Genomic DNA, 22,765 nt, shown 5'->3' with positions numbered 1-22,765 from the left:
TATTTTCTTTTTCTTTACTTTTTATTTTTCCCCAAGCTTTTCTATGAAAACAAAACAAAACAAAACAAAAAAACAGTTGGGGAGGGGGAAGAAAACCTTTTGGGGAAAGATGCTAGCTTTTGTTGAGTTTGTTCTTGGACATCGCTTCTTGATTCGGTGATAAATTTTTTTCGGGGAAAAAGTGGAGACAAAAAAACAATCAAATAGCCTTACTGGACATGGTGGTGTATTTCTGATTGTGTTTGTGCAGGTTTAGCTGGATCTTCAGCTCAAATTAGACCTGAAATAAACATTTTCTTACTTTTATAACACAATAGGACAAGGGGCAATGGCCACAAAATGAACACAGGAAGTTCTGCACCAATATGAAAAAGAACATCTTCACAGTGAGGGTGACAGAGCACTGGAACAGGCTGCCCAGGGAGGTTGTGGAGTCTTCTTCTCTGGAGATATTCAAGGCCCGCCTGGACGCCTACCTGGGCAACTTGCTCTGGGGAACCTGCTTTTGGCGTTGGACCTGATGATCTCCTGAGGTCCCTTCCAATCCCTACAATTCTGTGATTCTGTGATTTATTTTGTTCTAGGAGTGGTGTACATTTTTCTAAGAGTGTTTTTGTTGTTGTTGTTGTTTGATTTGTTTTTTTGTTTGTTTGTTTAATAGCAAGCTTCCAAACAGAGTCAAATTTTATCTAAAGAAGATGGAAGAATAAAGGTAAGATAGTAGAATCAGAAGTAACAGCCTGTATAATCTGACTTACAGAGCCATTCTTGGAGTGGGAACCATACCATAAGTGTGATTTACAAATGTTTATATAGATAATTGATTGGATGAAGATATCTTTTTCTCCTCCTTAAACTTACAAAATCCTATTTGTTTGAACTTCAGGATCTGAGTAGAAATGATGTAAAAGGGTTATTTGCTACCTTAGAAAGCATGAATAGCACCACAAACATCAATTTCTCTTTGGTAAGTGTTTTAAAAATATAAGTTCTGAATCTCTGTATTAAGTTTACCTAATTGTATTGAATTAATTGAATTACAAACTCATTTTCTTTTCTTGCTTTATCTATTCCAAGAACACCTCCTTCATTATATATTCTCCACAAAAGCTTTTCTCCAATAACTGCTTGGGTTTTGTTTGGTTGTTTGGTTTGAGTCAGTTTTTTTTTGTTTGTTTGTTTGTTTTTTGTTTTTTGTTTTTTAATCTGAAACTTGATTAACTATTACTTGATCCTTACGGACCTTTTTGACATGATTTCCTTTAATGGCTTGTTTATTTTCCCACCGATATTACAGTGTCTTTATATTCTTATAAACATGTAGTGTAACTATTACATGCTCTTCTCACATCTATTTTCTTTGCATGAAAAAGGTTATACTCGTAATATCACTAATCTAATTTGTATTCCTAATGTTGGCTTCATAAAAATCTAGGCTCATGCAACTATAATCAGCTAGGAATTCTCAGAATTACTGAGAATTGAGAACCTAATTATACAAAGTTCCTTTTACAAGTAGTCACATGTCATAAATCAGCTATTAGCTATTACTGTAGAGGATGAAATTAATTTTTGAAAATGTTTCAGAATTTACTGAACAGTATTTCAGTCCCAGCATGAAAGAAGACATTTTGGGTGACACTGTTACAGTAGCCAAGATAGAGACAACAAAGACCTTTTTTTTTTTTTTTCTTCTCAGGACCAAAAGAAAAAAAAAAAGAAAAAAAAAAGAGGAACAGAATTTAGGTGGAGTATTAAATGTTTCCTCCTGTCAATTCCTAAGCCAAAAAAATTGTAGGACAACAATTTTGTAATACTTTCCTTTTCTTTCAGAAATTCTTGATAAATTTCCTGGTTAACTTTTACAAGGAGAAATGTGAGTGAGTTTTAATAATAGCTTCACCTTTTCAAAATTTGTCTGAACTTTTCTTTTGGGGCTGTTTTCTATCCTTTTTCAGATTGGAAGTTGCAATAATTTCACAAAAAAAAAAAAAAAAAAAAGTCATTTAATTCAATAAGTCAAAAGCGTATTGAAGAAATACAGAAAAGAAAAAAAAAAAAGAGATAAAGCAAATGTCTTAATACTCAAGTTATGTAAACATTCTAAAAACAAAGAAATGATATTTGCTACACGATTTGCTTGTAATGAATTACGATTTTTGATCATAATTCATTACAAGCCATCAATGAACCTGCAGTACAGTTCTGTCCCATTAGACAGCCCTCTGCAGGGCTATACTGAGTAGCAGCCAGAGAGGCAATACTGTGGCTACAAGAATGAATATTGTATACATTTTCCTTGAGGGTTTGTAATTCATAGGGAATTTTTTTCTAGTAGAAGCAGCATTTGTTTAGTTAGACAATGTATAAATTACTTCACACAGCTTCTTAATCCTTCTGAAAATATTAAGCAACAAAATTGCAGAAAATAGTAGTTTGCCAGCATCAGTGAAACATACCATGAAGAATAAGGGTATTACCTTTTTTTTTTTTTTTTTTTTTTTTTTTTTTTTAAGTATATAAATCATGTAGCTTTGCTTAGCTCTGTTGTATTATCTTGTACGGATGCCATGAAATGAGTTTATGATGACTAGAAAGAACACCATCTGGAAAAAAAAAAGCTATAACAAAAGGTGCTTTCATGGAAAAGACCAGGATCCTTAAAGAAACAAAAGAGGAACATTCCTTGCTTGAAGATACAATGAATAGAAATGGCTACCCCATAGCATATGTTCCAGACTGATAAAATGAAATAAAATAATGAGTGCTTAAAATCCATCATTAAATCCATATCCCACATGAACTCAAAAAGTCTTTGAAGGCAATGTCTCCACTCACAGAAATCATTAACTGTTAAATAACTTTTGTGTTATTTGCATTTCTTGGCAGGAGGTACACAGGAGTCTTCATTTCATGCAAGTTCTACATGGGGTATAGGACCACACCCGAGCTTTTATTAACAGGACAAATTCACAGAAATACAAATCATAAGCAAAATGTCATTCCTGTTATTGACATTTGTATGTATAGTGCCATCACATCTCATATACTTAATACTGCACCGCCAAAATGGTCAGTATCTGCAGAAACAGAACAAATATTTAGTACACTGATGACATCAGGAAATTACAATATGTATATTTTTCTGAAACCTGATTCCTACCGCTATTTAGAAGGACAAAAATGCATCTAAGATCAGACAACTGACAGGTTAGACAGAATGTGTTTTCTTATGGTATTCAAAGAATTGGTTAAAAAACAAAACAAAAAAAACTGTTGTGTACTACTTGAAATCAAATACAAGCAGCAGACATGACTCAAATCTCTGTTGGTTCTGTGGTTATTAACTCTTGTACTTTTTTTAGCAGTGAAATGTATAACATATTTATTTGCTGTGACGAATTATATTATAAAACCCTTCAGTCACAATAAACCTTCACAAATTATTACAGAAAACAACTACTATCCTTTGTAGTTGTCATCCATGAATGTATCAATAATACTGCCTAGGGAGAATTTGAGCAGTAAAGGGTGCCGATATGGCTCTGGGATTAGGGTGTACAGAAGCCAAGAGGGATAAGCGGATGCAGGAATGTCAGGTTCCTGCAGAACACTTGACCAAGCAGCTGATGCTGGGCAACAGAGCTTTGATTTATTTAACCACAGGATCCCCTTCAAGGAATAAGGGAGATGAAAGAGACAAAGGAAGGAGACAAAGAAAGTTTCTCTCTCTCCTCCTCAGAAAGCAACATGACTGGAAGCTCAGTTTAAGTGCCTGTAAAAAAAAAATGCCACATGGGAAGCACATTGGACAAACTGGAAGTGCACGTAAAGTCACAAAACTGAGGTGTCATTGAGATTACAGAGACTTATTAGGATAGCTCACCTGACTGGAGTGCTCTGACAGATGGGCACAGGCTCATATGAAAAACAGAAAGAAAAGGAGAAGCTGTACCCTACATAAAACAGGACCTTTAATGAACAGAGGTCTGCTGTATGACAGACAACAATTATGTTTTGTTCCTATGGACTAGAGTGAGAGAGAGAAGCCAAAAAGGAGATCATTGTGGTGAATGTCTGCTACAGACCACCTGATCAAGAAGAAGAGGTCAAAACCTTAAATAAATAGAAGCTTCCCAATCACAGGTTCAGGTTCTCACTGGATACTTTAATCACCCCAACATCTCTGTGGAGAGGAGCATAGCAGAGGGCCAGCAATCCACCAGCTTTTTAAGTCCACTGAATATATATATATGTATATATATATATATTAATGTATATATAAATGCAGGCACTGGACAAGGCAATTAGGTGTAGTAATAAAGAACCATTCAAAAAAAAAAAAAAAAGTGATATTCAACACCAGCTGCAGTTCCCATAACCATGAGTTGAAGATCCTGAGAGATGTAAGGAAGGCAAGTAGTATAATAAACTCCTTGGAGTTCAGCAGAGCAGATTTCAACTTGTTTGTGAAGTGGTAGACAGGCTCTCATGGGATGATGCCTTGAAGAGCTAAGGGGCCCAGGAGAGCTTGTTTGACTTCAAGGGCAGCTTCCTCAAAGCTCAAGAGTGATCCATCTCTTTATGTACATAAATGAGTAGTCATAGCAGGAGGCAGCTAGGGTTGAACAGGGAATTCCTGACTGAAGTGCTTTAACTCAAATGCAAAACAGCAATGTACAAAAGGTGAAAGCAGGGACAATCTGCTCAAAAGGAATACAGAAGTATTGCTCAGGAAAGGAACACAGGGATGAAAGGAGGAAGGCCGAAACTCAGATGGAGTTACACTGTTGAGGAGCATGAAGAGCAGTCATTCTAGAAGCTACTCTACAGTTATATCAACAACAAAGGAAAATGAAGGCCTTAGTGGCTTGCTGTTCATTGGGTTGGAGACCTTGTGACAAAGACATGGAAAAGGCCGAAGCAATGATATCTTTGCCTCTCGTAATTAGCAAAGGCTGCCTTCAGACAGTTTGCAGACTAGTTAATTCTCAAAGAAATTAACTAGTTTTGGGGAGAAAAGTAGTACACACAGCATAGGAGGAACAATTTAGGGACTATACAAGTTAACAGGATATATGCAATTTCATGGTACTCAACAGTATGTATCCAGGGGTTCTTGGTGTGCCACAGTGTACAAGCTGATCTTTAGCATCTTCAAAAAGTTGTGACAGTCAAGGGTGAATCTCAATGATCAGAGAAAAGATAAAATTTCATTTATCATTTTCAAAAAAAAAGTCAAGAAGGATTCTGGCAACTGTATATCTGTCAAGTTCACCTCAGACCTCCAGAAGATTATGAAGAATGTTCTTTTGAAAATCATTCCCAAGCACATGAAGGACAAGAAGGTGAATAGGGACAGCTTTTGCCAATATAAATAACTCTTGGCCAACCTGATTGCCTTTTTTATGAAAGGATTTAGATTTGCTTTAACAAGATTTTCACAACACTGTTCCCCGCTATATACTTGTAGCCAAATTAAGAGCATATGGACCGGAAGTGAGTGAAAAACTGACAAGACCATGAGGCCCAGATGGCAGAGGCCAATTTTTCAGACTCAAGCTAATGGTCAGTTATTTGCAGATGGGATTCATACTGGGGCTAAATCTCTATAATATTCACTTATTATCTATATAATATCCACTGCATCTTGGATCTGGAATATAGGATTGAACACATCCTGACAAGTTTTGCAGACAGACTTTGACAAGACAGAAGAAAGAGCAGACAGGAATCTCATTAAACTCAAAAGAAAAATGCAAAATCCTGCAACTTGAACAAGATCATGCCATGCAAAAATACTTGCTACCCGACAAACAACCTGATGGAACACAAGCTGATTCAGCAGTACACAACTGCAGCAATGAAAACTAACCTCATAATGGGTTGCATAAGTAAGAGTATAGCCAGTAGCTAAGGAGAAATGATTAGCACATCTACTTGACACTAAGGGGGCCCCACCTGGAATACTGTGTCCAAGCTGGGAATCCCCAGTACAAAAAATCAGATTAGAACAAGTCCAGAGAAAGGCCACTAAAATGGTTAAGATGCCTAAGAACATAATGTATGAGACTACAGAATAAGGGAAATGGACATTTCAGCCTACACAAGAGGACACTGTGAGATCTAACTGCAATGCTCAATATAGGGAAGAAGGAGCCATAATCTTCTCACAGGTCTAGAACAGGATAAATGGACATAATCTGTAAAAAGATAATTCCACTTGGATTTGCATATGAGGACAGTTAGGCACTGTAACAGGCTTCCAGAGAAGCTTTAGAATCTCTGTCCATGGAGATAAGTAATCTCTACTAGGGAAAGACCTGGACAACCTGACCTAACTTAGAAGGTTTCCCTACTTTGAGCAGGAGCTGGACTGGACAACCAGAGGTCTCCTCCAGCTTTTATCATTCAAAAATTCTCTGGCTGAAGATTTCAAGGTACTGCCTCCTGAAAGAAAATTTCCAAAAGCGGAAAATTACAAAAGCATTTGACAGATCCTGCTATAAAATTGCTATAGGTATCACACATGTAAATGAAAAAGAAAAAAAAATCAGTAGATAAAATCTGTTACTTCTGAATGTAGACTCTGGATAATCAGTGCTTCTGAATTGTGATTACAGTCTGGCAAAAAAATTAGAAAGTACATTGTATTAAATAAAGAACCTAAAAATAAATTTATTTAATCTGTTCTTTTAATAGTGTGTTATTATTTTAAAGATGTCTTAATTTTTACCTCTGCAAAAAGGAACTGGAAAATCCCATGATGCTCCATTTCCAGGACTCACAATACATGTTAACATGGCATGGCCTTCTAGGATGTAACCAGAGATACAGCTATATCGGATTTTATCTCCAATGTTGAATCTTGTTCCATGAAGTACTCCTTTAGGTATTTCTCCTGGATTGCCACATGTGTGACTAGGTAATACTGTCAAAAGAAAGAAGGAAAAAAGTTTCAATTAAAATCTGCAGAAAAATAATAAATATTTGTCAAACCACTGTAATTTAGTAATTGTTACTGTTTAAAACAGTATTCCTAATACAAATAAAATGAATTAGGCTATGGAATGTATTTTCACAAAAGTTTTTAGCTTCATCACTTTCAGAGTTAATTTCCAACAGCTTTTGATTCAATAACCCAGTGAAATTCTTTATATATCTATTTTCTAACAACAAAATATCCCATGAACCTTTGAACCTTTCTACTTCTCCCAAAATTCTGAAAGAGGTAAAAGACATTTTTATGTAATTCCTTTTTTTTTTTTTTCCTATTCTTTCAAACATGTACAAATAACTTCATTAAGGATGCACGCAGATCTACTGACCGTGAAAGTCAGTAGATAGGCACAGTTTTCATTATAGCTGATAGAATAATAATTTAAAAGACTTCAATAATTAATTGTTCTCTGACAGTAAATTAGAATCTAAAATATACTTTAAAACATTTGATTTTTTGTTTATTTTCAAATTACTACACATTTTAGAAAATAAATTCATCTTTTTAATAGAAACAGAAAAGATTAAAAAAATGACTAAGCAATGACATTGGGTAGATATTAATGGACATAATTGTTTTCCTTTTCCTTGCAGAAAGTTACTAACATTTGTAAGTATTATTTACATGGAAGAGATTATATTAACTAGTTATCTGTTTAAAGTTGATACTCCTCCACCTAAGAACAGCATAATTGTTTGATGTGGGGAAGGAAAATGGAATTGTTCTGGATCTCATTGGAAAGTTACTGTTGGCATGCCAGTCCATTTATTGAAGTAGTACAAATTAATTAGTTTAATTTGCTTTAGAAGAGAACAAGTAAGTACAGGAAACTGAAATATGTCATGAACAGAGCACAAAAAGTACTGTCTTCTTCAACGAAATGGTGGTCTGAAAAGCTCACGTGTAATTCAAGAATTGTTCCAGAAACCACATCTTTCATGAAAAAATTATTTCACCCTGTACTTCTCTCTTTCCTTACTTTATCCGTCTGCAGAATAACATAACAATCTCACTAACCTGTGTGTTGAGAGGATTCCTTATTCAATACATGCACATCCTCAGTGTTGTAAAGCATTATATCAATATATCAATGCTAATTAAGCCCCATTATACCATGTAAGTTCAATTATTGCATGCACACCCTTAATTCATTCGTCAAACTGTTAGTCACACTGGCATTTAGATGATCATAATTACACTTAAGTTAGAACCCACATTATATAGGAAAATTCCAAAAAGGTCCAAGAGTAAAGACCTTCCAAAAAAGATAAAGCTAAAACAGTTAAGACAGAAGTGTTACATCACACTTTTATGAGAAAAATCTCAAAATATTCTATAAATATTGACTACCTAACAAAAGCCATCTAATACTGTAATGAAAAATGGGTTAAGCAAATGTTCTACTAATGTTGAAGATTCAAGAAGTAAGATTTCTATGCGCTATGGGAACTACTTAAGGCTGAGTGAGTAACTACCAAAGCTAGAAAGAAACAATATGATATTCAACTTCTTTTCTGCTGTTTCAGCAGCCTTAATAGAATAGTGTATTTATTGGGATTGTGTTCATCCACACTGAATGGAGTCAATGTTTAACTTAAATATATAGGAATGCATACATAGAAATACACATAAATTTTTTTACACTAGAGGAAGTGATTTTCACAAATCTGAATAATTGGAAGAGTACAGATGCTAACTTACATTCTAAAAAGTTAGCAATAATGATCCATTACATGCTACAGCTATGTTTTACAGCACTGTAAGCTCCCTCTCTCTGCAGTTTTTCCCCTTTTTGCTGCTTTAGACATGGTAGGTTAACAAAAGTACTTTTGCAAAACAAGTCAAACAAGTCAATTTTTTTTACATGGTTTGGACCCTGGAGAATACCTACATCTGAAATGAGAACCTCTCTTTCCATTATATTTGAATCAAAACTATTATAAAACACTATACGATTAAGTAGTTTCATCCTGGCTTATGCAGCAAAATTTACAAAATCCAAACCTCAGCATTTATTTTTCTGAGTGGGAGTACTATCTGGAAAAACACATTATTCAAAGACTACGAGTTCTGACAAACTGCAGTCCCAAGGAAAAGGTATCAAAGCAAATCTACATCTTCCATATACATGACAACTGGCACCAGCTAACTTTTGGAATCATACTGTAGCAGATCAGTCTTCTGTCTTTGTAGAGGTCTCCTACAATATGACTTTTTGTCTGCATTTTCTGACCACATCTGTCAGGAACCCCCATATATAATGGAATTTGGCATCCTGAAACTGGCATGCATTTTACCACAACCTCCTAAGAAAGTAAAAGATGAGTGATCTGAGAATGACAGCCATGTTCAATAATACATGTAATAGTTCACAGGATTTCACACTTGTCAAGATCAAGCATTCAACTCCATTATTTATGTGCTTTTCTAAAAATTTCATTGAAGTACATTGAGGTAGCTGTACAATTCCCTCTGCATACACTTCACTGCTTCTAGTCTAGACCTAGGATGAATTATCCTTTGAAGGTTTGTAACAGTAACCAAAATAGTTTAATCTTTGGATTATGACAGTTCTAGCTGACCAAAGCTATCATATACGAAGATTATATATGTCCATCAGGGTTTAACTTCATTGCCAAGTTTTCAGGAAAAGACCCCTCTTTGTCTAGTATTACTGAAGTCTACTTTCAACTGGATTGAGAATCTGTGGTCACTTCCTGGAGGAAATCAACAGAATCACTAGTGTCACTGTGTCTTTCATTATCAATATGCTTGATTCATGAAATCATTTGTTATTTTTTGTACACTGAGAACAACTACACATTATATGGCACTGAAACCCTAAAGGCAATAGCTTTTTTTTTACATTTATCCAATTTATTCTCACATGGTATGCTGTATCTCATTTTCCTTCAATCAAATCCTCAAATTGGAAGAGAAAACCTTGTGTTCAGAAAGGAACACAGTTAGCCTCAGAATTTTAAAAGCAAAAATATGTGGAATGGGATAGCCACAAAGATCCACCTCCTTAGATTTCTTCCTTGTGAGTCTATCTTCACCAGTCAGACAGATGTAAGAATCTGTGTTGACTTCATTTCCTAGCACAGATCAATCTGGAGCACTGTGCAGTAAGATTTATTCATGAAATTAAATCTAAAAGATAGTCCTTCCTCATACATTACGTATCTCTTCCTAGACAGTAGAAAGCTATTAGGATGACCATTGGCTGCCACTAATTATGTTAAGCTTTCAATAGAACTGTCTGATCAAAATCTCTAATGTAATTTATCAACTAGATAACATATCAAAGGTTTTAATCCATTATTTAAAGTAACTATGTACGTTATATATTTAGTCTTTTTAGAAAAGCATTCAAAAATGTATTTTATATAATAAAAGATAACATTAATATTCATTATCAGACATCGGCAAAAGTCCACATCAGGACTGTAAAATATAGCAGATAAATGGCGTAATTTTTGACAATATACAAATAATTGATTAAAAGTTGTTAAATAAACTTTGTTGAATATGAGTAGACATTCTTATAGGTGGCCTCTATCAGATTATTTATTTACACCTCTTTCCATATTCTTTCTGAAGCTAATCTGTATTCTTTTGCAACATAGGCCATTTGAAAGCATATTCACAGCATTTCAAACATAGTTATCCTTTGCTATCTCACTTAGCAAGAAGCTCCTTCATTTTGCTGGATATTAGATTTCATTATCCACCCATTTCTGATCACATAGACATTGTAACAGAGAAAGAAAGCCTAGAATTAGACAGCCATGGTTGATAATGAAAAAACAAAATATAAATGGTAGCTGTCACTTAATAAATTATTGGATGAGTATTTTATTCCATCCAAGTTTTCTCACTTACAGTCTTATAGCTTTATTATGCTCATTACACTTGAATGCAAGAGTCTTCAAACATGCAGTAAACAATGCCTATGTTTTCCCCATGTTTATTTCAAATCTGTCAGGACAACTACTGTCAACGTAACATCCTGTTTTGGTGGGATATTGTTTTCCTGTACTTTGGTTTAAAAAGTCAAATTACAAAAATATACTTTCTAACAGATTCTGAAAGTGTTGAGGTCTTCAGTAATCCAACTCCAGTGGATGTTTACAGGAATGAGACATCTAGATTGGAATCAGTTATATAAAACTATGAAAAATAACTTCCCAACCTTTGCTGAAAATACTAGACAGAAGCTCAATCTGACAATGGCTTCAGGAGAACATAACGGATTTTTTTTTTACAGATGTCACAATCATCAGCTATATTGCAAAGATTGCCCAGAGGCCCTAATAGCAAAAACCTCACACTGTTTATCTCACTTAGGAGATACTGCTTTTATCCTTCTGTGAATCAGATGGTAAGATTTTACAGACCAATGATACATATGGTAGTCATAACTGAACAGCAACAATTCAGACACTAGTTTAATTCAAACTAGCAAAAGGAAAGGGGAAAGAAAAAAGGAAGGAGCAATGCGAATGTTTTTCTTTCACTTATTTCTACAGCTTTACAAGACTTTTTAGGCATACATGTTATTTGTTCTTTTTCCTGCTCTTCCTGTAAAGCCAAGAAAAGTTTCCCAGGGTTGCACCTATGTTCAGCTAAATGTTATTGCAAATGTGTTTTTTCTGTTTGTTTGTTTTGTTTTGTTTGTGCTGTTTCATAGTTCCTCTAGTACAGTCCCCTAAATGTTTCATAACATTACCATCTTATGCTGGGGGCTGGGGAAAAACATACACTAAGGAAAAAAGCATGAGGAAGACAGAGTCCTTACACGCAGCAACTTTGGAATTGCAACATTGGGAGGAATTTCAGGAGGTGTATGGAGATAATTAGGGATACATAAGGGGATACATCAGGGCTGATGAAAGGATGTTTTATTTGTGTGATGGACAACACATGATATCCTGTCCACATGGCTAAAATACATGCTGTGCTTTGGTTTCATGCATAAACTAAATATATGCAAAGAACTGTACTTTCTAAGTCATAGAAGAAGAAAATTTCTGTGGAGAGAAGTAACTATGCTAAAAAAAAATAATGAACAACAACAACAACAAAAAAAAACACACTAACAAAAAGGAAAAAAAAATGCTAGATTTTCTTGCAAAAATGGAATTGAAACAAAAGTCTTTGTTCAAACTCAGAAAAGCAACCTAATATGAAAAAGGACCTATGGAAAAAAATCAATCTATCAAACAAACAGTGCTGTACTGAATAAAACATGCACTGAAGTATATATATATGTATAATGCATATGTATATGTCCCTATATATGCTTTTTTTTAATAAATCTGTTCTGGAAATAATAGAAAGTTCTTTTCCAAGTTGTAAGTAGTGAAATTTGATTTAAAAAACTAATTTTTAAAAATTCTAGAGAATTGTTCTTGCCATTCTACTTAGGAAAAGACTAGAAAATCAATACATTTGACTTTTTTTTTTTTAACTTCTAATGCCTTACATTACACTCCATTACAGTGCATTTTGACCTTTATTTTTAAAAATTATTCCAAATTTTGAATCAATTGAAAAGCATGTAATATTTCCTTGTCAATTTATATTTTTTTTCAAAATCTATGTACAATGAATAGTTAATTGATCTACCAATCTTTTGTATTAGTATGGAAAACTGTAAATGCATGTAGGTAATTTGTTATAGGATTGCAAAATGTACTGTCCCACCTTTTGCAAAATTCTCAGTTTTGTAGACCAAGAATGTCTCCAGACTTTGCCAGTGATCTCCAGGACCTAGGATTACTTTAAGCTGATCTTATCAGTAAAACAGTTAGGACATAACTGCTATTTAGAGTAAGAAGTACCTTCATACCAGCTGTCTTAGACACATTCTAAAGGTATTCTATAACTTTATGAAGTTGCCTGGGCAGGAACCTTTCATGTTTTTGGCTGGGACTGAGTTAATTTTCTTTGTAAAGGCTCATGAAATTTTGTGTTTTGATTTTTATTTATTTATTATTTTTTAAATGAAAACAATGGTGCTATCGCACCAATGCTTTTAGTTGTTGCAGAGCAGTGCTCACACAGAGCCAAGGACCTTTCTGCCCCTCGTGCTGCCCTGCCAGGGGACACAGCCAGCACAGCTGGCAAAGGCTGACCAAAGAGATATCCCATACCATATAGCATCACGTGGAACAGTAAAACTGGGGGGCATTGGCTGGGGTACGCTCAGGGACTGACTGCTCAGGGACTGGCTGGGCATTGGTCGGCAGGTGGTGAGCAACTGCACTGTGCATCACAGAACTCTCAGTTAATTCTTCTACATTAAAATATGCAAAATATGAAAAAATATGTTTTCCAGAATGTTTTTGCCTTTGCATTTTCCTAAGCACTTTCTTCTACTAAAACATATTTTCAAAATTATACAGTATGCTCCTATGACATAACAACTTTATCCCAGACTGTTCACAGGCAATTTTATACTTACAAATGTAGGAAACTTCTAAAGAATGCACTACATGAGGAGGTTTTTTTTTTTCTGCATCTACTATGTCAACCTAAAAAATGTGGTATCAAAGACTTTTCACATAACTTGTTTCAGAATATAATACTGTTCTTTATTTGTTTTCTTAAACCATTGTCTTCATCTATTGACCTGCCAGCTATGAATTTGCTACGGGCTGAATCAGCTCCTGTTTCAGGAGCTATCAAAGGAACAACTGAACTCGATCTAAGAATGCCTTAGCGATGAAAATTTCATTTCAAAATAAAATCAAGATGAAATTGTATTTTAATCTGTTGTCTAGTGGTCATATAATTTTTGTTCTAATAAAAATAGAAAATTACTTGGCTTCAAGGTTTAGTAACTACCAATATGTGATAAGGAGAAAGAGAAGTTTAATTTTATTAGAGCTGTGCCATTGCCATAGCAAAATCATCCTCCCCTTTACTTCCTGCCCTGAAGTTTCAGCTAATATACATACATAACCTGTTCCTAATACCTTTAATGGTTTGTAGTCTCCCTTTTGAAGTTCAACAATGAGGGAGAAAACAGTGAAACTATTAAGACTCTGTCAATAGGTAGGGCACTTCTGCAGCAGCATAAATACCTGAGATTCATAATTATTATTCAGTATCTTCTTCTATGGTACTTCTTGACTATTTCAGATCACCCCTAATTCAGTCTTGAATCTTGAGTCTCAAGTAGTTGTACTATCTTACTGTAGATGGCAACCATTGAGGGTTTGCCTGCCATAAATCATTCATAATGTCTCAAAAGTTGGGAGCATATTCTTGCACAAACAGCACTTGCACAGAAATTGTATATGCTATAAATCTGACTCAATATGGACGTTCTAGAGGAGCAGTATCCTGATTTTAGCTAGGATAAAGTCTTAAGACTGGAATAGTTAGCGTTTGAGTCATATCCTTCTTGCGGCCAAAGTAAACATTCCAGTTGTTGGATTAATTTTTTGTTGGTTTGTTTTGTTGACAATGTTCATTTCCCTCTTACTCAGAGACTGAGTGTTTAGATATCATCCATTAATGGCTTTTCAATTAATAAATTAATAAATAAAGCATCTTGGCTGACATTTTTCATACCAGTAACAGCCTGGGTCAATAGCATACAGTTGACTTATGCGAGTAGGTCAATTTCTGTCAGAACATTCTGAAAAGCACAGTTCTTTATCAGATTGTATTGACAAAAAAAAAAATAGTTGAAGGAGATATAGAAACAGTTGGAAAAAATGTTATTTACTGATCCATTATGTAGAGTTATTCCATCCTTTAAGGGATGTGGTCTAATATTCAACACACAAAGCTTCAAAGTTACTTGCTGAAAACAGAAGGACACCTCTATAGCATTACACAAAGTAATGCTAAAAGCTAAGGTATGAAAAATTATTAACATTGCTTGTATTTGAGAGGTATTATATGGCATTATGTAACTATATATATCACATATGCAAGTTCACAGGGATTTCCTTTAAGTAAATGATCAGCATTATTCTACCAATGAAAAGTGTGTCTTTCTGTTTGTTTTGTTTGTTTGCTTTGCTTTTTGTTTTTCTTTTTAGTGTTCTAAGCAAGCCAGAACCTATTGGTGTACTTGAAGCCAGTGCAAACATAAAATTTTCAGATTATTTCTTCAGCAGTCATACCTCTGTTGTTATTTCCAAATATATTTCATATGTTATCGTATAACATAAGGGCTTACTTAACTTCTCCACAGGATACTACAGCTTGGTTTTACTTATTTTTGCTAACTAAAGCCCAGGTCACATACTAAGTCATTCATATGATCATTGTTGTTTTGATAAATTCATCATGTCATAGCCTTTTTTTTTTTCTCATCTGTACCTCCATGGCAATACATAGCTAAGTCATCATAAAGAAATAAGCTAATCAAAGAATACAAATGCTACTTCTTTTACAAGTAATAGTGACAGTAGAATGTAAAGCTTAGGGATATGGTTTAGTGGGGACTGTTAGCGTTAGGTCAGAGGTTGGATTCGATGATCTTGAGGTCTCTTCCAACCTAGAAATCCTATGATTCTGTGATTCCATTGTCTCATAGGTGCTGAAATGAGGAAATGCTTTACAAAGCATTTCTGTCCATCTTTGTTCACTTACTTCTCTTGGAATAGAGTGTAGAATATAATTCGTAGGTACTAAACTTCTTTCTCTTATAGACATAAGACCATTTGCAAAATCTTTTTTTTTTTTTTTCTGACTAACTTTGTAGTTCAACTCTTACAGAACTCTCAAGATGGTTAAGCTTTGACCAGCAAAAGTGATTCAATACTCAAGCCTTCTTCCATGATGACTTCCTTTCCTTCTATACTGATCATGTAGAATCTTTTTTTTTTTTTTTTTTTTTTTTTTTTGACTGTTTCAAACTCAGGATCTTTTCTGGATTTTATCTTTCAGTTCTAGAGTAGGCTGGAAGAGACAACATGGAATCATTAACAGTGACTTATGCTTGAACAATCTGATTGCCTTCTGTGAAGAAATGGCTGGCTTAGAGGTCTAGCAAAGGGTAGTAGATGTTGTTTACCATGACTTCAGCAAAGCTGTTGACAAGGCTCTCTATAGCATCATTGTAATAGAACCAGTGATGCATGAAATGGGTAAATGGACTGTAAGGCTGAGAGAAAATTGGCTGGACTGCAAGGTTCAGAGTGCTGTGACCGACACTAAAAAGCCAACTGGCAGCTGGTTACTAGTTGATTCCTTGATGGTTGATACTATAGACAATATTCTTTAACACCTTTTACTTCTATTAGAGATAGACAGATCCCTCTACAATTTCAAGATGATACCGAACCAGCGAGTAGTAGCAGTAGCACTGCTACTACTGGCAGAGCTGCTATTCTCTAGGCTGTCAAGGTAACTCTGAAACATCCTGACACAATAACATGAAATTCAACAAAGGCAAATACAAAGTTTTTCACCCAGGATAGTGTAACACATGTAAATGTACAGTGTGGCACCACCCACCTGGGAAGCAGTTTGTCAGAAAGGGATCTGGCAGCAACATACTTCCATACTTCAGCAGCAGAGACATAGAACTGAACCCCCAGTTGTAAAAGAGTAAAAGAGCAGTCAGCAGATTGAGGGAAATGATTCTCCCCCTCTATACTGCACTTGTGATACCATTGCTGGAGTACTGTGCCCAGTCTGGGGCTTTCCAGTACAAGGAGGACACTGACATCTCAGATGTCATCTGGGATACTCCATTCAGTGGAGGACCACCAGGATGGTATCCCCAGTCAGGGACTGGGGAACTTGTCCTGTCAGGAGTGGCTGAGGGAACTGGGCTTATTCAGCCTGAAGAAAGGACTGCTCTGGAAAGGGCTAATCTTAATCTTGTCTCCAAATACCTGCTGAGCCAGTGCAGAGGACACAAATAGGCCCTTCTCAAAGATGCACAGTGATGAGAGGCAATGAATGCAAGTTGCATCAAAGGAAGTTGCACTTAGAATGTATGGGCTTGTGTTTTGGACCATGAGGACAACCAAGTATTGAAACCAGGTGCCCAGAATAACCAGGCAATCTGTCTTGGAAATATTCAAAATGTGACTAGACAAGGCCCTAAACAACCTCATCTAATTTAGCCTTGCTTTGGTGGGGGTGATTGGGTGTTAAAGGAACAGCAGGGATACTGTCCAACCTAAATAACCCAATGATTCTGTCTTCAAGAAGTTTGCTGAAAAATAAGCCTCTTTAGAATCACTGGTGGCTATTTATACTGATTATATATTTTTTTCTAATGTTTATGATCCTGAGTTTCAAGTTTACTGTTGACATATGCTTTTGGAGCACAGATTATGCAACCACAGGAGAAAAAAGAAAAGAAAAAAAAAAAAGTAGTATCTAATATATTATGGAGTCCACAACTTGGGACCTGGGTTGTATACAAATAATAATAATAAAATAATTTTATGTTTCTGTTTTGAGATTTAGAAAGCTCCCAGTCTAATAAAGATAAGGTGAAATTACCTAAGAAGAAAAATAATAATTAAAAGAAATGCCTCCCACAGAAAGGGTAAGTCAACAAATAATCTGTATTGGTTATATCACTAAATTAATTTTTACTCTATTTCATATTTATTATGATATTTAAAAAAGACATCTGGGAACACTCAATTTTTAGTCTACTTCATCTATTTTTTATATATATATGCACATACAGAAACACAGGCACATTAGATTGAAACTTTAAATTATTCAGTTTGAATGACTTCATTTTTAGTTCTTCTCCTAACAGAAGATCTCAGGATTATCTAAAACCTCTTCTAGCGGCTGATGTGTCAAAACACAGATTTACAGAAGACACAAATCTAAACTGATTTTTTTATTATTTTTTTTTTTTTGTGAAAAATAGAAATATACATAGATTTTTCAACTTTATTCCCCACAAAAATAAAATAAGGATATTTTCTGAGCCCTAGAGTTCAATGTCATGCTCTGTCAAGATCACAAAACAACGTCTGCACATGACATAACTATTTTATTTTTTCAATTTTATCTGGGAAATTAGTTACTCCAAACTGTCTTATTTAGGCCATTTTTTAAACTCATGACTCATCAAATTAAAGTTAAGTAGCATTAAATACAAAATATTCAATAATAATAATAATAGACGTACGAGGAACGGCTGAGGGCACTGGGCCTGTTCAGCCTGGAGAAGAGGAGGCTGAGGGGAGACCTCATCGCAGTCTACAACTTCCTCGTAAGGGGGTGTCGAGAGGCAGGAGACCTTTTCTCCATTAACACCAGCGACAGGACCCGCGGGAATGGAGTTAAGCTGAGGCAGGGGAAGTTTAGGCTGGACATCAGGAAGGGGTTCTTCACAGAGAGAGTGGTTGCACACTGGAACAGGCTCCCCAGGGAAGTGGTCACTGCACCGAACCTGACTGAATTTAAGAAGAGATTGGACTGTGCACTTAGTCACATGGTCTGAACTTGGGTAGACCTGTGCGGTGTCAAGAGTTGGACTTGATGATCCTTAAGGGTCCCTTCCAACTCAGGATATTCTATGATTCTATGAATAATTAAAACAAAAAACACACTGAGAAGCATATTCTTCCTATGCAAAGGTCATTCAAGTTTTGGAACTACTGTCTATTATTCCTCCAAGTAATCACAGAATACCTTGGGTTGGAAGGGACCTTGCTCGTTCCAACCCTCCTGCCATGGGCAGGCATGTCACTCACTGAATCAGGTTGGCCAAGGGCCCATCCAGCTTGGCCTTGAACACCTCCAGGGACGGGGTGTCCATAATTTCTCTGGGCCGAAGATGATTTCAGAAAAGCTCTGTATCCATTCAGACACCAGAACAAGAGTCTCATTTTCAGAACATAATGGATACTGAACTCCTTTGCAAGGCATCACTGCTGCAGATGCTACAACTCAAAGCTTTGGCTTCAATTATAGATTCCTGAAGAACTGAAAAAAGTACCTCTACCTAAGAAAATGCCCAGAGGTTTATGACATTTATTTTGTGAATAATCACATTAAGTTTCCTTACAGAATTGGAAAAAAAGAACATGCTATGAAAATAAATAAATAAATAGATAAATAATCTGGTGGCCAGCAAATCAAAGTTATACTCAGTTTTAGATAAGTACTATATTTTAATCAAAATATGCACTGGGGCTGTATCCAGTAACTAGAAGTCAAGCTTATGGTTATTATTCAGCAGCAGAGTGACTGTGGGTGTGGGGGACTGTGTTCCACACTCATGTAATTTCCTGAAATGCCCTGTGCTGTTATGGACTCACCTCAGTCAAGTACTGCATACAGTTTTTAGCACCAAAATATAAGAAGGACTTAAAAATATTAGAGAGCGTCCAAAGAAGGACAGCCAAGATGGTGAAGGGTTTAGAGGGGAAGATATCTGAGAAGCAGCTGGTCCCTTGGTTTGTTCAGCCCAGAGCAGAGCATGCTGAGGGGAGGCCTCACGGTGGCCTGCAGCTGCCTCACAAGGAGGGGCAGAAGCTGAGCTCTGCTCTCTGGGGACAGCAACAGGACCCAAGGGAACGGCATGGAGCTGGGGCAGGGGAGGGTAAGGTTGGATATCAGGAAAAGGTTCTTCACCCAGAGGGCAGTTGGGCACTGGGACAGGCTCCACAGGGCAGTGGACACAGCACTGAGCCTGATGGAGTTCAAGAAGCATTTGGACAGTGCTCTCAAACACATGGTTTCATTTTTGGGTGTTCCACTGTGGAGCCAGAAATTGTACTCAATGATCCTTGTGGGTCCCTTCCAGCTTGGGATATCCACACACTGAAGCATTCACACAGTGAAGCATGGCCCAGTATGTATCTGTTGGCAACTTTCTTCTTGAAACTGTCTTTGTTGAGCCTTGTAGAGATTTTAAAAATAGCCTTATTGGCTTACAGAAATCAAGATGTTATATTTACTCTTGTTAGCTAAGCAAGTATAAACCCGTATTTTCACAGAATCCAAGGATAAAAGGAAATCTGTTCTCTGTTATATGTACTTTTATGTATTTGTGCACTCATAAATCTTAGCAATATATTCCAGATAAAATACTTGGATGATATCACTTTTGAAATCTACAGGTTTCTCGTTTTACAAGCATTTACCCAACTGTGTCTGTCATTCTCTAAGGATGTGCAAAACTGTATCGGATTGCATATCTATGAAAATCATTTGGGAGTATGCAGCAATGTTAAAACTCTAATACATCTTCCACATTGAGATTGATATTTTAATTTTCTTGTGCAGGTAATAATGAAAGATTGATGGATTTTATTTTTAGTATGTTTACTTTTATTATAAAGTATGTAATAAATGTCTTGCTGTTGGTTATAAGACCATAAAAGTCAATATTGTACAAACAATGCTAGAAAACTCTCAAGTGCAAAGGCAATCTTAAGTTAAAGCTAAAACTTTATATTTCCTCATACTTGTTTTGCCCTCAGATGTACTACACCCTTTCCTAGATGAGCTGAGATCAGTGAGCAGTATTTCTTGATTTTAGCTCTCTCTTCTTGAACAAGGAGAAGAAAGAACAAGCTGAGCATGACAGTCCAGGAAGAGGCTATAAAAAGCATTTGAGTCTGTACAAAATTTATAAATGGAAACTTTGCCAGCTACCAGAGATCAAAAGTCATTAGTCATATTCTTATAAATATCAAAATCATGCTTTTCCACCCCATCAAAAAAGTTCACTGTGTTCTATGGTCTGTTTTACAATTCATTAGTACGATCATTACAGGCATGTGCAGCATCCGTTGCCTGCCCTTATTGTGCGAAAGATCGTTCTGACCTTTTGGCAGTGATGGTACTCCCACTTTCCCAACCATCCTTCTGCAAAATTACTTCTGAACTGCCAAAACCAACAACGTAATCAGAAGACAACCTCTAGCTCATTGCCTCACCATTTGATAACAAATAAAAACAACCTTAAAAAAAAAAAAAAGACAACTTTTGAGAATCTCACTAGACAAAAGACATTCATAAAAAAATCAAATCCATTCTGTGCTTGAAATCCCATAGGATATGAAGGCTAAAACAACAGTATCTTTCTGTGTTAAACAAGGTACTTATCAAACAGAAAAATAAGCACGAGAAACTGCAAAGACCTGATCTGGAGCCCTGCATACAAATCTGATTTATCCTTGCTCAAATAAGAGCAATTCAATCTGAAACAAATGCAGAGCAGAGCTATGAAAGTGATCAAAAGCTTTTAAGAAGATATTGGATGATTTTTTTTACAGCTTTCATCTGAGAAATAGAGACTAAAATGCAAATGCTATGAAGACTCTGGAAGGCAAACACCAGGTCACAAGAAATTTTATATAAGCTGAAGGCAGGGCTGGCACAAAAATAAAAGCACATGAACTAATCACAGTTAAAAGAGGCTGAAAAACACAAGCATTTTAAACAAAATGTAAAGTTATGGGGAAGTTTCCATACAGTTACATGGAGAGAAGATACTGGGGTGAATATAACTAGTTTGAAGCTGGACCTAACTTATGAAGCAATTTTAAATAGAAGTGAGTCCTTGTGGTTTAAAGAGTCCAATCCAGGAACGCAGAGGCTCCCTCATCCAGCCATCACAACTAGAGACAAAAGGTCCAAGACTCCCAGTTGCACACTTCCTAACCCGTCAGCCCCCACCACACAGAAATTTGATTCTGATATTGCTTTTCATTGAAACATCTGAAATTGATGTTGACAAAAATAAAAGAGAAAGCTAAATGACTTCTAGTTTTACATGAAAAAAGCACACTAACTTCAAGATGGAAGCCAGGAATGCACTAAGATGCACTTGATGTACTTACACAATCAGAGAAAATATATTGCACAGCCAAGATTTTTATGCTCTTGTAACTATTAACAAATCAGTGGAGCATTTAAGGATTCACCCAATTTCTCATAAATTTTATACATCCAGCAATCTGAAGCCCAATTTTTTCTTATATTTTTTTCCTAAAAAACTTTGCAACAAGAGTCTATCTGACCCATACTTAGAATTGTTACTAAGATGAGAGAGCAAGTATTAATGAGTACAAGATTCATTGATAACAGTTACTAATAGCTACTAAAATTGTACAGATGAATCGTGAATGAAAATTGTTGGAGAGATTTTCCCTTTATTGCTCCCAACACTTTCTGCAAATAAATCAAATGGGATTTTTGAATTATGAAGATCTGCTATACTATGTAAGAGCTGCAATTTTAACAAAATAAGGCATGAGCTAACTTTTTTTTAAGTTACAAAGTTATAATCATACTGTATGCAAATATCCTATGTGTACTAGGGAATAGATTTGAATAAACACAAACAAAATGTTCCATCTTTCAGCAAAACACATTCAAGATGATTTTTTCAAGATGATTTTTCAGCACTGAACAGATAAAGCTTGATGTAAAATACCCAATGTCATGCATTATTTGATAAATAGAAAATGTAGAACACCTTGTATGTACCACTCTGCTGTTTTCAAGGCTAAGTATTTACAGGTCAAGGAAAACATTATGAACTGAAAGAGACATTAGGGAGAAGAAAAAAAAAAAAAAAAAGAAAAAAAAAGAGAGAGAGATTACATTTGAAAAATCAGCTTTATGGATAAATACACTACTGTGGATTTAAGAGACTCTTCAGGTATCACCAGCTCACTAAATAAGGCACTTACTACTACTTTGTACTAAATAAGGCAATATTCCATCAAAAAAAACCCATTTGATTCCTTTTCATTCTCTTTCTTTCCTACACTCTGGTTTACTGTTTTCTGAGACTACAGT

General features: G+C 35.5%; 1 protein-coding gene across 2 annotated transcripts in view; it reads right to left on the bottom strand.

The window, feature by feature from the left end:
• CSMD1 (CUB and Sushi multiple domains 1) overlaps nt 1-22,765 on the bottom strand; it is a 1,163,917-nt gene that overhangs the window by 579,827 nt on the left and 561,325 nt on the right. For both annotated transcript variants that reach the window (XM_038176472.2, XM_038176473.2), the window contains exon 4: nt 6,737-6,931. In XM_038176472.2, coding sequence (XP_038032400.1) covers nt 6,737-6,931 — 195 coding nt within the window. The remainder of the gene's footprint in view (nt 1-6,736; nt 6,932-22,765) is intronic.

This window comes from Anas platyrhynchos, chromosome 3 (genome assembly GCF_047663525.1).
Source record: "Anas platyrhynchos isolate ZD024472 breed Pekin duck chromosome 3, IASCAAS_PekinDuck_T2T, whole genome shotgun sequence".
NCBI lineage: Eukaryota > Metazoa > Chordata > Aves > Anseriformes > Anatidae > Anas > Anas platyrhynchos.
Note: the sequence above shows the minus strand (reverse complement) of the source record. Positions and strands in the feature narration are given on the sequence as shown.